Here is a 12,649-nt window from a genome sequence, read left to right as displayed (position 1 = left end):
CCGCCTATCTTTGATAAGTCAAACAAAGCCCGCCTAAGGAGATGGTGAGTGTTGTGTGAACTTAAGTAAAGTCCGCCATCCTACAAAGACCAAGGACATGAGACAAGTAAAGTCTGCCTAGGACTAGTTTGCATTGGGGAGTGAAAGGCATGAAGTCCGCCTTCCTACTTAGGAAGAGAACAAGTAAAGTCCGCCCTACAACTTATGGAAGTAACACTCAAGGAAAGTCCGCCTAGAGGTGGGTGTGCTAAGGGTATCAAGTATTTCCAAGTCCGTCCTCACCTTGGTGCACAACGTAAGTAAAGTCCGCCCTAGGTGGAAAGGTTTTGAGGCACACAAAGATGACAAAAGTCCACCCTATCATGTAAAAATGAGCAAAGTCTGCCCTAGTAGGAGAACATATGAAGTACACATTGGAAGTAAAGTCCGCCTTAGGAAGAAAGATGTTCCTAAGTGCTATAAAGTCCGCCTTATTCTCCTAAGTGTGAAAAACTCCAACTCCAAAAGTCCGCCCTACTTGTGATTGAGGTCAAAACAAGTCAAAGATTGCTGACTAAGTTTGATGAATGAGATAAATCCAAGAGTGACGTCAGCAGATTCATGAAAAATTCGAACTATTAACCAAATTTGAAAATTTGTGTGGAAGATATGAACTCAACATTGAAATAGAAACTGGGAAATTTGAACCATGAATCTAAATTGGAAAGTTTTGAAGAGGAGATATTTACAGATTAAGGCGATTTAGGACTGAGTTCCAAATTAGAAAGTCTTTGAAAAATAGGAATCTGCAGATCTAGTTCGAATGCGAAGTGGAAAATTAAAGTAGAAACTTGCATTTGTGATGAAGAGTGAGAAGATCAAACTGGATAGAGGTGACAATGCAACTCATTATTAATTTAGAAACTTCTTCATCACTCAAATCGAATTGGAAACAAGGATGGGAAAGTAACTTGCGTGTTTCTAATTGTGAAATCCAACTTTAATACAAATAGGCCATTCTTATTTTCATTTCAACACACAAGAAAGTTCAAACTTGTAAGTGTTAAGAGCAGGTTGAAGAAGTTATCTTGCAGGTTTGAGGACATTTTTAGAAGCTTTTTGCAGGTTGGACGTAATTCTAATGAAGTTCTGAGTGTTGGCACATATTTCCAACCTTCTCCTTCAAAATCACATGAGATTTTGAGGAAATCAGATTGATAGGAAGCAAATTTATCTAATTTTCTGAGTTTTTTGATCTGATTCTGAGTTCTTTCTATCTGTTTCTCTCATTCTTCTCAGCTAGTTGGAGGTGAAATTTCAGTTTTGTTGGCAAATTCTAACATCTTCCATCTTTCGAAACAAGTTTGAGTGAAGTTTCCTAATCAAAATCTGGGTTTTAGAGGTGAAATCAGAGTTCAAAATCTTCAAGTGTGATATTTCACAAATTTTTCAGAATATTTGAGTGTGGAAAACCCAAATTTATGACAAGTGTGAGAATAAAGTGAAAACTACAAGTTACTTAGTCACCAAAGCTCCAAAATTTTAATCAAAATCCTGATTCTAACTTAAGTTTCAATTCCCTGTTTGCAGATTTTGGAGACTTTACATTCAAAATGAAATTCGAAGTTGACAAAGATGCACCTCTTGAATCAAGGATGAACTCAAAATGGAAGAATGTCAGTGATACCAATCTCAGACATATCAATCTGAGGGAGTTCAAGAAGAGGAGTCAAGATGATTGACTGGGCTCAGATAAGAAGCAACAACTTGGACAGCCAGCTGAGAAATTTGGAGGGAGATGAAATCTTCTACATGAGTTCATATTTGTTCTATTCCCTTGCTAGAACTTATAGATACAGAGGCCTCACCTGCAAAGGAGAGGTGGGAAACAAGGAGAATCAGTTTCCTGTTTACGGTTGTTACCCCCAGCTGCATATGGAAGAAAAATTACATTTCAAGAAGGTGAATGATGCATATCACTCGAACACTGCAAGGTGGATTACATCAGAGACTCTCTCAAGAGTTTAAGGACCTCATAAGCAGATTCGAGTATTGGTATATCCAATACCCAAGATTCATCTATATCAGAATTCAGGGATTTTCAGGATCTCCCTACAAGCTCCCAATTTATCCCACCAACCGAGTTGTGCTGTTGGAAGTTGTGAGGCAACTGGAGAGCTTCATGACGGTTCAGAGAGAGAAGCAAAAGAAAGCAGGAACATCTTCTCTCACTATTGGAAATGGATTGGAAACATGTCCATCATCACAAGCTGCTGCCATTGTGGAGAAAGAGATGGCATGGTATCCCTTCTACCAATACAATGCAAGAAGGAACTTTGATCCATTCCGTAAGATGAAAAAGGTAGAAGGAATTGTATTTGAACACAAAACTGATTTGGAGGACTATTGGGCTAATGGAGTCGATAGTTTTGAAATCAGAAGAAGATTTTGGTCGAGAATTCGCCTAAGCATGGCGAGAGCAATGAAAGTATTAAGGGTTGCTGATCAAGTAGAACACAGTCCCGAGCTTGAACAACTGGGTTTCAGGAAGATAAGAAATGAACCACTTGCCTTGATTGATTGGGCAGACGGGGAAAGATCAGATTTGGCAGACCTTATGAAGTCAATGGTTGAATACTCCAAGTGGTGGACATCTGAGAAGACAAAGCAATTAAAGTCCAAAGGTGTTGCCTTGACTTATGATTCAATGGGAATGGATGACTCTATGTCTTCCAACCATGGTATTTCTTCAGGTAATGCTTGGAATCCAGAAAGTGTTGGGTCCCGAAAGAGAAAGGAACCTGCTAGAAGTTCTGGAAAGGCCAAGGGAAAGAAAATTATTGGGGAAAGACGTGAATCAAATGTAGGTCATTCGACCTTGAGTGCCGCATCTGTTGTGCCTGACCATAATACAATTGAAGAACAGGAGATGGACACAGATATAGAGGATAATGAAGTAAGAGTGCCTTCTCCTTCGGTTGAAAAGATAATGAGAGAGGCTGTCCAAAATCCAGCCAAGGAACCAATTTTTACTAGAGCTACAGAGGTTGAAGAATCTGAGCCTCTAGAGGTTTTTCTTGATGGTATAGTTACTGGACCTGGAGAAATAGATGGTAGATTTGATAAAGATACTATGGAGCAATCAACCATTCCAGATTGGCTGAGGGAAAGAATGAAGGCTAAGGCTCCTAAGGAAGCTCTTTCAATGGAGAACACAACATCATTCCTGGCTATGGTGAGTAAACCGGTTGAAATAAGACAACCCAAACTAGCCAAGAGATTCTCTTTAATTCAAAGAGACAACGTAGGATTCAGATAAGTGCAGGTAGCTATACTCGAAGAAGGCGAAACTCGGGATAACATCACTTCTGAGGATTATAAAATCATCACTATGAATTTGGGTAAGCCTACTCAGACCCAAGAGATCCAAGATTTTGGTGATTCTTGCAACGCTCTCAAAGCAAGACTAGCCATGGAAAAGGAAAAAAGAAGGAAGGTTGAGGAAGAGAATCAACAATGGAGAAAATATGTTCTCCATCTAACTAAGCCACTTAATCATGATATGCCAGTTACCCCTCCGTAGCCTCTTCCGTAGGAGTTGATGAAAGATTATGAGGACATGAAGGGCACATTCATGCAAGTTAAAGAATGGACCTCAGGTGCTTCAGCGCGTGCTGACATACTTGTGGAAAATTTGGTATCAGCACATGTGTCTGCTTCTTCATTGGTCAGCAAAATTCAAGACTTGGCTGCAAATTGGGAGGATATTGAGGAAATTCAAGACAAAATACTTCCACAATTGAGGATTATCCGAGGTCTGTCAAAGCAAGACTTGATAGATGCAGGTGTCATCCAGGCTGGGGATAAGTATGATTTTAACACTTGGTATTGTGCCTTGGTCACCAGGATTGAGGTCTTGAAGAAATCTAAGACTAAGTGTTTTGAAATTGAGAAAAATGTTAGAGAAATTTTAATTAAGTGTTTCATGTGGCATCAGAAATTTGGCAAAGGGAGGGTGTGCAAGAAAAACACCCGCAAGCAGAGAACCTGAGAGCCAAAATTCAATCGAGCTTTTTCGAAGTCTCGGGGATGATTGATAAGCGGAATCTCTCAAGAATTGCAAGTTTTCTCTTCATTGATGAAAACTTTCTTGCCCAAGCAGTTGAGTGGGAATGCATCCTTGCCACGTGTATTGACGATGTGGACATTGTCGACTTCCAGATTAGTAACATGCCAAGTGTCACTATGGAAGAGGTTCAGCTCATCGTGTCCATATACATTGAATTTGCAAAAGGGGAAACTGGACACTCACCTCAGTGATAATAGCAACTATGCCATATGTCACTCTTTTGTCTGTTCTAACTGATAGAGTTTTGAGAAACCCTAATTAGGGTTTTGTAACTTTCAATCTGGGTCCTTGATCATTGTTTGATCTCGTCCGTTCATTGTTTTTTGGAAAACTATATAAGGCTACCTCCTCTCATTTGGAGAGTGAGAGGTTTTTGATATATTGTTGCGTGAAGGTCATTTTTCAAATAATACATTGCATATGCGCTTTCTCTTAAGGCTTTGTAATCTCTGTTATTTGAGTGATTAGCATGGTTTCAATTTCCTCAACATATTAGTTAGAAGTTAATTTAGAATTGCTTTCAAATTTGTTAGAGTTAAATGAAGGATTTGATAAGTATTAATTAACGGTGTATCTCCGCTCATACTTTCGGTGAATGGATGATTTCCATTTTATTGTGCAAAGTTAGTTTGAGCCTATCCCTTGTGTATGCCAAAACTTCGATCATAAGCACAACCCATTGAAGATTGCACCTGCTTTGTGTTGTTGTCCTTAGTGTGGCGAAGCAAAGTTCGGTTTCCCGAGAACACCTAGTTAATACCGTCTCCAAAATTCATAGGTTTAGATCAGCTTTCTTAACCCTATCCCCTTTTCCCCTTCTTGAAAGTCTAAATCCCGGAAAATCCAAAAAAGAGAGCCTGAAATTGACAAATTTATCTAGTGCAGGAGCTTGAAAGACATTTGCAAACGTCCCTTGAGATTTTCAGCATACACTACCCAGGTAGCTATCCCACTAAAGTCGCTTGTTTGCACATATAGACCTTGGAATCGCCAGTGGTGATTTTTCAGGAGAGGATAGAATACCTTTGGGTATCTTATTCTAATGTTTGGTAGATGATAAAATGTACACTAACATGACAACACGTCAAAAGACTGAATATTGAAGGAGATATTAATATTTTAGTGGCTAAGTTATTTAATTAACTTATATGGATATTATAAAGTCATAAAGTGACTTTATTAAAATTATAAGCCACTTAAATATTATAAAGATATTAAAAAATTATAAGGTCACTTAAAATATTAAAAGTGATTTAAAATCATTTAAATGAAAAAGTGTGTCCAAGATGAATTTAAACTATTGAAATTGATTTAAATAGATTTAATGTATTTAAAATTGCATTTGGGCGAACTTTCTTGGAATTTGTGCTTTTGGGGTTATAAGGAGAAAAAAGGCAATTAAAACTCATTATTGATGATTATTTGAAATTTCTTTGCTTTGCTTTGTGGATTTTTTGAGACAATGGTTTCAGAGGGTTTGCTATTGAAGAACGAACATTCTTCATGGATCTGTGATTCTGAGGCTGTGAAAGATTAGCTAAATTATTGCAAATTGGGAGGGCTTCATTTAGGAGTCTTTATGTGCTTCATCAGAGGTGAATGTATTCAGTTATTTGCAGATTTCGAATTAGAAGAGGGGCATTCAGGTTTAGACGTCCCATTTGCAGCATTTTGAATTCAATAAAGCAGTTGTCCACTTCTCCTTTGCTGGCCGTACACTTTCCAGCTTGCCATGTGGGAGTTCCAGGAAGGACGTTTTTTGACTAGAGGCTGAAACGCCTCTCTTATTTGCATTCTGGTGACACCATCCTCAACGCCTAGCTTTGATAGGTTGATTCATCTACTTTCTGGCCTGGAGAAATTGTATTCTGGACTTGCACACCTATTTTGGTCAGTTTCCTAGTTTTGGGTGGCAAACACCAAAATTCTTCATTTAAAATAAGTTGAGTACCTACGGGTATGAAATTAGCAGTAGAATTAATTGTAGCAGTTATCTTATTCATAATATAGTTGGAGTTGCTCTCAATTCTATTTCTATTCAGTTTTATGTGTAATTCTTGCCTGACAAACTTGTCATTTTTTACTTTAAATTATTCAAAACTACTGAAAAACACAAACAAATCAGAATTAGCATTTCAGAAAAGTTAGAACCAGTAGGGTTCTTACATACTACTTAGGGTTCAATACATAGGCAACCGTGTGTAAGAGTGTTGAGCTTCTCCCATGAGTTGAATATGCTCATTGTAGAATTGCAACTTCTTGCATAACAACCTTCATTTGATCAAGTATAGAATCAATGCACTCATACACCTCTCCAAGGGAAGGTGCATTAGAGTTCACATATCTATGGTTGATTCCCACATATATTTTGGACACCATGTGCCGTGTATTCACGCAACCTCATGCTACAAAAGCTGGGTACGAAAATAGCTTGGATCAAAGAAGTCTATGCTTAAGTTGAATAGATCCAAATGTTCATAACAAACCACCACATGTCACAAGCTATTTTTAGATCATTCTAAAGGCTAGAGCTATTGAAGGTAATTCAAATTTCAAACAATGCAATTTTTATATTTTATGTTTTACTTTGGTTTTTTTTATTCTTCTTTATTTTTAATTAATTTATATTTTCAAATAGGTTGCTGAGACTAGATTTTCATCCAACACAATTGTCTTGAGACGACTTGCGAAGGTTTGGGAGGTAGTTTCTGGTATAGTCATCAGCCAAGCATGGAACTTATGGAGGCAATGCAATATTGAGAGGGCAGCAAATGTGAAGAGAAATATTCTAGATGACACTTGGTGGGATGGTGTGAAATATCTTCTTAGTTTCACCAAGCCCATCATGGGTATGATCTGCTACATTGACAAGGATAAGGCATGCTTGGGGGAGGTTTATGATTGAATTGACTATGATTGAGAAAATAAAATTCGTCATAAATGCAAAAGAGCAAGACCTTGAAGAAACCTTCTTCAAAGAGGTGCAATCAATTTGTAAGGAAAGGTGACGAAGATAGCTGGGAAATTGGGATGTAGATCCCTGCTAGCTTAGTTCAATTCAATTAATTACTTTGTTGGGTCTGGGAATAAGCAGTACATAAAGTCTCCAATATAAATTCACTTACACTAGGGTATCCCGTAAGCGGATAAATCAAAGCGAACTTCTTGGTAAGGAAAGGTGACAAAGATAGTTGGGAAATTGGTATAGTAAGACCTAAAATGCCCACAATGGTGTAATTTAGGCATCTCAACAAATTTTCAAATGCTGCAAAGGACTGTCTTAGCTAGATTTTGATGTTCCACAAACTTAGAGCATTGTTTTGACAAATGAACTCATATGCTGGGCAACTCAAGCATCATCATGATTTTATATCTTAGAGTGAAAAGTGGGTCCCTATTTAGCCAAGAGCAAAAATTGGGGCATGGTGTGAAAGCACACATCAAGGTGGAGACATTTGTAAAGGCTGAACTAAGCATCCATACGAGAGACCCATTGATCAAGCTTCTCTGCACTAGTCCTGCTATCATGACTAGCATCATGCTTTCAAGCCTATCTACCTTCTCCTGAAACTGGAAACACTTGTAACCTCTCCTTACTTCCTAAACTGAACTTCTTCCCTTGGCAAACTTGCTGTCCTTCACCCCTATGTTCCAATTGTGGGCTCAAAAGTTGCCAAGTTGTCACTTCCACTCGGTCTTTTGGAGGGCACAACTTATTAGTCACTCACAATTGGTTCTCCTAGTCAAACAAACCTGGCTCTGGTATCGCTTCATCTGTAAAAGGTTGGAGATAGTTATCCTGTCTCTTACCTACTAGTGGATGCTATTTACAATTAAATATTTAATAGTATAGTTTGTAAATCATGAAAGAAACATAGAACAATGGGAAAACACGCAAGAGAACACACATGTACACACAATTACTGCAAGCAACATGTTACTCTGAGGAACCCCTCCGTGGATGAAAACTCAAGAAACAGAAAGCTAATGCTCCTCTTTCCACCATCACAATCCAATTACAAAGGTGTTACATTAGCTCTAGGGATTTTGAGGATTTTGAACAATGTGCACAAATCACTCCTCAAAAATGCAACACCCGCCTCACCTTCATTTCATTCAGATAAGGGATAAACCTTTGAAGGGTTTTCAAACAAGGACAAAAAAGTTGTCTCCATTAAAAAAATTGTTCATTCTCAGGCTCACTTGGTGTGTTTATAAAAGTTTAAAAAAAATATAAATAAGTATCTGACCAAGATTTAGTTTTGATCATTGAATTGATTCTAATTTAATAATAGCCTAACCCACTAGACCATGCAATTTTCTATAAGCCATACAAAAGTCTGCAACTTCCAAGTTGTGAGCTTCTCTTGCCTACATGGTTGCCACTCAAATCTTATTGGCCCGGATTCTTAAATATTTACCCTGGCATTTTAATCATGCACACAAGCCCTTCAAAAATCCACCCACCACTATCGCCATGTTGGAATTCAAAACACCGTCCTGGTACTGGCATATAAATTCTATGCCAGTGTGGATGCATACATTCTCGTGTTCGACGCAAGTTTGACACTGTGCTTTTCTTCCTTTGTGCATAGTCTGTTTGCTATATGATTGCCATTATCTTTATGCTCCACACCATGTTTATTGTTTTTGCCATGCTAGCATGTATCAAACACATGCTGATGCAGGAGCACTAGAGTAGTTCAAATCAGCATTTGGATTTGATCCCGGTGACACATCGATTCCGGTATTGGCCCGGTATTGGTATGTTCTTACCAGTTGGTTTTGGAGTGTATGGAGCAAAGATGAATCGGGTTGCGGGTGGTTTCCGTAACTTGCGGATCGATGTTGTTTTGGGCCTTCACGATGTTTCCGAAGGACTGTGTGAAGTTTTATGCATTTGAAGATGTTCCTGGGGATTTTGGCCGACATGTTATTGTTTACACGTTTCATCATGAATCGGTTGGTCTTTGGCCGACTTGATCGAGTTGTTATTGCTTGCGGATGGTATAAAGGGAAAGTTTAGAAATTCATTTTGCAGGACAAAGATAGGAGGAAGAGATCGAACAAAGATGTAGTTTTCGGAGAGATTCTGGTCCGGGGTGGATTGAAATCTAGATGGACTGAGGTCCGGATCAGTGCAGAACAGTGCAAACTGTTATCGGAGGCGTATTTGTCGAGTAGAAGATCTGCGGATCTTAGATTTGTGTTGTAAGGATTGTTTTGTAATCCTGGGCTGTGGTCCAGTGTGTGGAGCCGCCAAAGGCTTATGTAATTCATTAAATGGTTATAGTGATTGATTTATCTGTTTACCGGTTAGATCTTGTGTTGTGTTACCGGTATCTTGCATGGTGTTTTGTGTTATAGGCTGCAAGGCGGGGATGTCCTTCATTGGATCTCCCTACTTTGATTGCGTTAAGTGGTATCAGAGCTGGTTTGTGAACCTGTTGATTGAAGAAGACCTGGTTATGTACCGGTTGGGTGGAAAGGAAGTTGAGGTAGCTTGTAGACTTGTTCAAATCTCCATACGTGAGGCAGTGCAAGGCTTGCAACTAGACCATCGAACCTAGAGCTTGAGCTTGAGGCAGTTAGTGGGTGGAGACTTGAACAGATTGCCGAACCGAGGTATGCTGCAGGGTGGACCAATAGATCACTGATGAGAGGCAACCGAAACTTATAGTTTGACTGCCGAACCCTTGAGGCAGTTGCAAATACCTACTGATAGATCTCCGAACCAAATCAAGTGATGGGACTCACTTTTCAATTAACCCCGAGAGTCTGATGCAGGAGCACCGGAGTAGTTCAAACTGACATTTGGATTTGATCCCGGTGAGATATTGATTCTGGTATTGGCCCGGTATTGGTATGTTCTTACCGGTTGGTTTTGCAGTGTATGGAGCGAAGATGAATCGGGTTGCGGGTGGTTTCTGTAACTTGCGGATCGATGTTGTTGTGGGCCTTGACCGATGTTTCCGGAGGACTGCGTGAAGTTTTATGCATTTGAAGATTTTCTTGGTGATTGGGGCCGTCATGTTATTGTTTACATGTTTCATCATGAACCGGTTGGTCTTTGGCTGACTTGATCGAGTTGTTATTGCTTGCGGATGGTATAAAGGGAAAGTTTAGAGATTCATTTTGCAAAACAGAGATAGGAAGCGATCGAGTGAAGATGTAGTTTCTGGAGAGCTTCTGGTCCGGGGGGGACTGAGGTCCGGATCATTGTAGAACAGTGTAGATTGTTACCGGAGGCCTATTTGTCGAGCAAAAGATCTGCGGATCTTAGACTTGTGTTGTAAGGATTGTTTTGTAATCCTGGGCTGCGGTCCAGCGTGTGTAGCCGCTGAAGGCTTATGTAATTCATTAAATGGTTATAGTGATTGATTTATCTATTTACCGGTTAGATCTTGTGTTGTGTTACTGGTTGCCGGTATCTTGCATGGTGTTTTGTGTTATAGGCTGCAAGGCAGGGATGTCCTTCATTGGATCTCCCTACCTTGACTGCGTTACATGCATTGGCATCTTTCATTGCTTGTGCCATGATTCGTTATGCTGGGCAATTCTTCAAGTTTCACCAAGGCTGTAGCCCTCTTGCTTGTATTGGACTGCATACTCACTTTTCTTTTTACTCATGGGATTCTATTTTGGTTTTTTTTTCCACACAAGCATCCAAACTCCTGCTCATCTTTCATTGTTTTGCTTGTGTATGCATTTAGAAACTTCTCTTCTTACACTACTAATCTCAAAATGAACATGAAAAGTGATTGATACTATGAGAGCCAACCCCTCTAACATTGTTTACAATTAACTTAGCCTTTGGCACGTACTGTCACGTGACAAAAATGGAAGATTGAACATCAGGGAAGCAAATTGAAATGCCAAATGACAAATCCATCACATTCCACACTCTGGCTTAATTGTGACAATTTTGCTGCTTCTGCCAGGCGACATTTTCAAAATTATTGTGGTCAAGGCAAAGTTGCTGTAGTAGATGATGCTTTTGCCACCTGGACCAACTGGCAATTTTTCTCAATTTGGTTTTTGGCCTACTTTGAAGACCTACACTTTTGTTTAAAGGACTCCCCAAGATACTTTAGATCATCTCAGATTCTCAGACACTCCTCTGACAAGAATGTAGTCCCTCCTGCTCTGCAACATATTGAACTTAGATGAATGCATGAACCTAAGCCACTTGATAACTCCTTGACTAAAGTGGAAACAATCTGGCCCCAATTATCCAGTTTCTTTGATTGGATTTTCAGAAAAAAAAATTAAAAAATTACATTACTCTGTGTGTTAAAATAAAAAGTCTTCATGTACAAAATTATTTATAAAATTTACCTGCTTATTTTGTACATCATTTGTGGGTATTATTTGAAAGGACTGGAAAACTTTGTGTAGTGAGATCTTGTTTTGTTCAATGCAATGAGTCATTCTTTTATGTAAGACATGAAGTTTAATTGATTGATTTTATGACAATACCCGCAGATTCAAGGACTCTAAGATCAATGAGATCTTTGATATCTTTCATGGCCGTTTGGTAGAGATGGAATGTATTTGGCTCATGGCAAACAGTATATATGAAAGAACATTCTTTGGCAAAAAATCATAATTCAATGTTATAATTTCAATATGTTTATCCTTGATTGGAAAAAAATTCTTTATTCTCCTGAACTTCAATCTAGCAGCGCTGATCTGTAAGGTTATTTATCAATTCATTAACTATTTTTGACAAGCTCAACAATATAGCTGATGGGACAGGTATGTGTTGCAAATGATTTATAATTGCTGTTTTCAACAAATTCTTTGTTACCAATGAAGTTTTAAATTTATCTGATTTTGCTTGCAAATGAGTCGGAATGCTCAAAAAAATTGCGAGTCCTGGAGTTTCTTCAGCAGAAGATTTGACATTCTCTGAAAAATTGTCAAATGTGGAAGATGATTGAAAATTTTAAAATACAATAGAGAGGTAATAGTGCTGCTATACACTGTATTTTTTTGCTCATATACCTGATCATTATAATTTATCCAGGTGATATGCTTTTAGTTTAATAGCTATTTATATTTCTTGTTTAGGTTATCATAAAGGGTCAAGATATGGCAGAAGTATGGAAGTAATTTGATGAGGATTAAGCTAGCAGAGCTGCAATATATCTTCTAGAGAATTTATGTATGCTTTGTCAGTATTTTCTAGTCCATGGGAATTTATGGGTTGACCATTTAAATGTTTGTGATTTTTGTTCATAAGTAATTTGTAGGAAAAGTTGTATAGAAAAAGTGATAAGTTGTCTTTTGGGTCTCATAACAACAATTTCTTTGTGCTTTCTGGGGTTGAAATTATCCTTGTCAACTAATGCAAATATACATTTAATTAAGGTCAATAAGGATACCTTAGAGGTTGCCAGTAATGATTTTGTTATCTGGTGGTGTTGGATGAGTTTTAAGTAGTCTTGCAGGGCTGCGTACCAGCTATGGTCTGCTCAATCCACATGGCATGAGAACAAAGAAATGATGACTTAATGTTTTGTTCACAATGTTTAATTT

At 38.4% G+C, this 12,649-nt stretch overlaps 1 protein-coding gene across 3 annotated transcripts in view; it reads left to right on the top strand.

Moving 5' to 3' along the window:
* Positions 1 to 12,433, top strand: part of LOC131066675 (uncharacterized) — an 87,560-nt gene extending 75,127 nt beyond the window's left edge. Inside the window, exons 7-8 of one of the 3 annotated variants that reach the window (XM_059216969.1) lie at positions 11,594 to 12,074; positions 12,182 to 12,433. In XM_059216969.1, the coding sequence (XP_059072952.1) occupies positions 11,594 to 11,717 (124 nt within the window). In that variant the 3' untranslated portion in view covers positions 11,718 to 12,074; positions 12,182 to 12,433. The remainder of the gene's footprint in view (positions 1 to 11,593; positions 12,075 to 12,181) is intronic. The other 2 variants (XM_059216970.1, XM_059216968.1) reach the window with 2 other exon arrangements.
* The last annotated feature ends 216 nt before the right edge of the window (positions 12,434 to 12,649 follow it).

This window comes from Cryptomeria japonica, chromosome 3, assembly GCF_030272615.1.
Source record: "Cryptomeria japonica chromosome 3, Sugi_1.0, whole genome shotgun sequence".
NCBI classification, from domain to species: Eukaryota; Viridiplantae; Streptophyta; class Pinopsida; order Cupressales; family Cupressaceae; genus Cryptomeria; species Cryptomeria japonica.
This window is presented reverse-complemented; position numbering and strand designations above follow the sequence as displayed.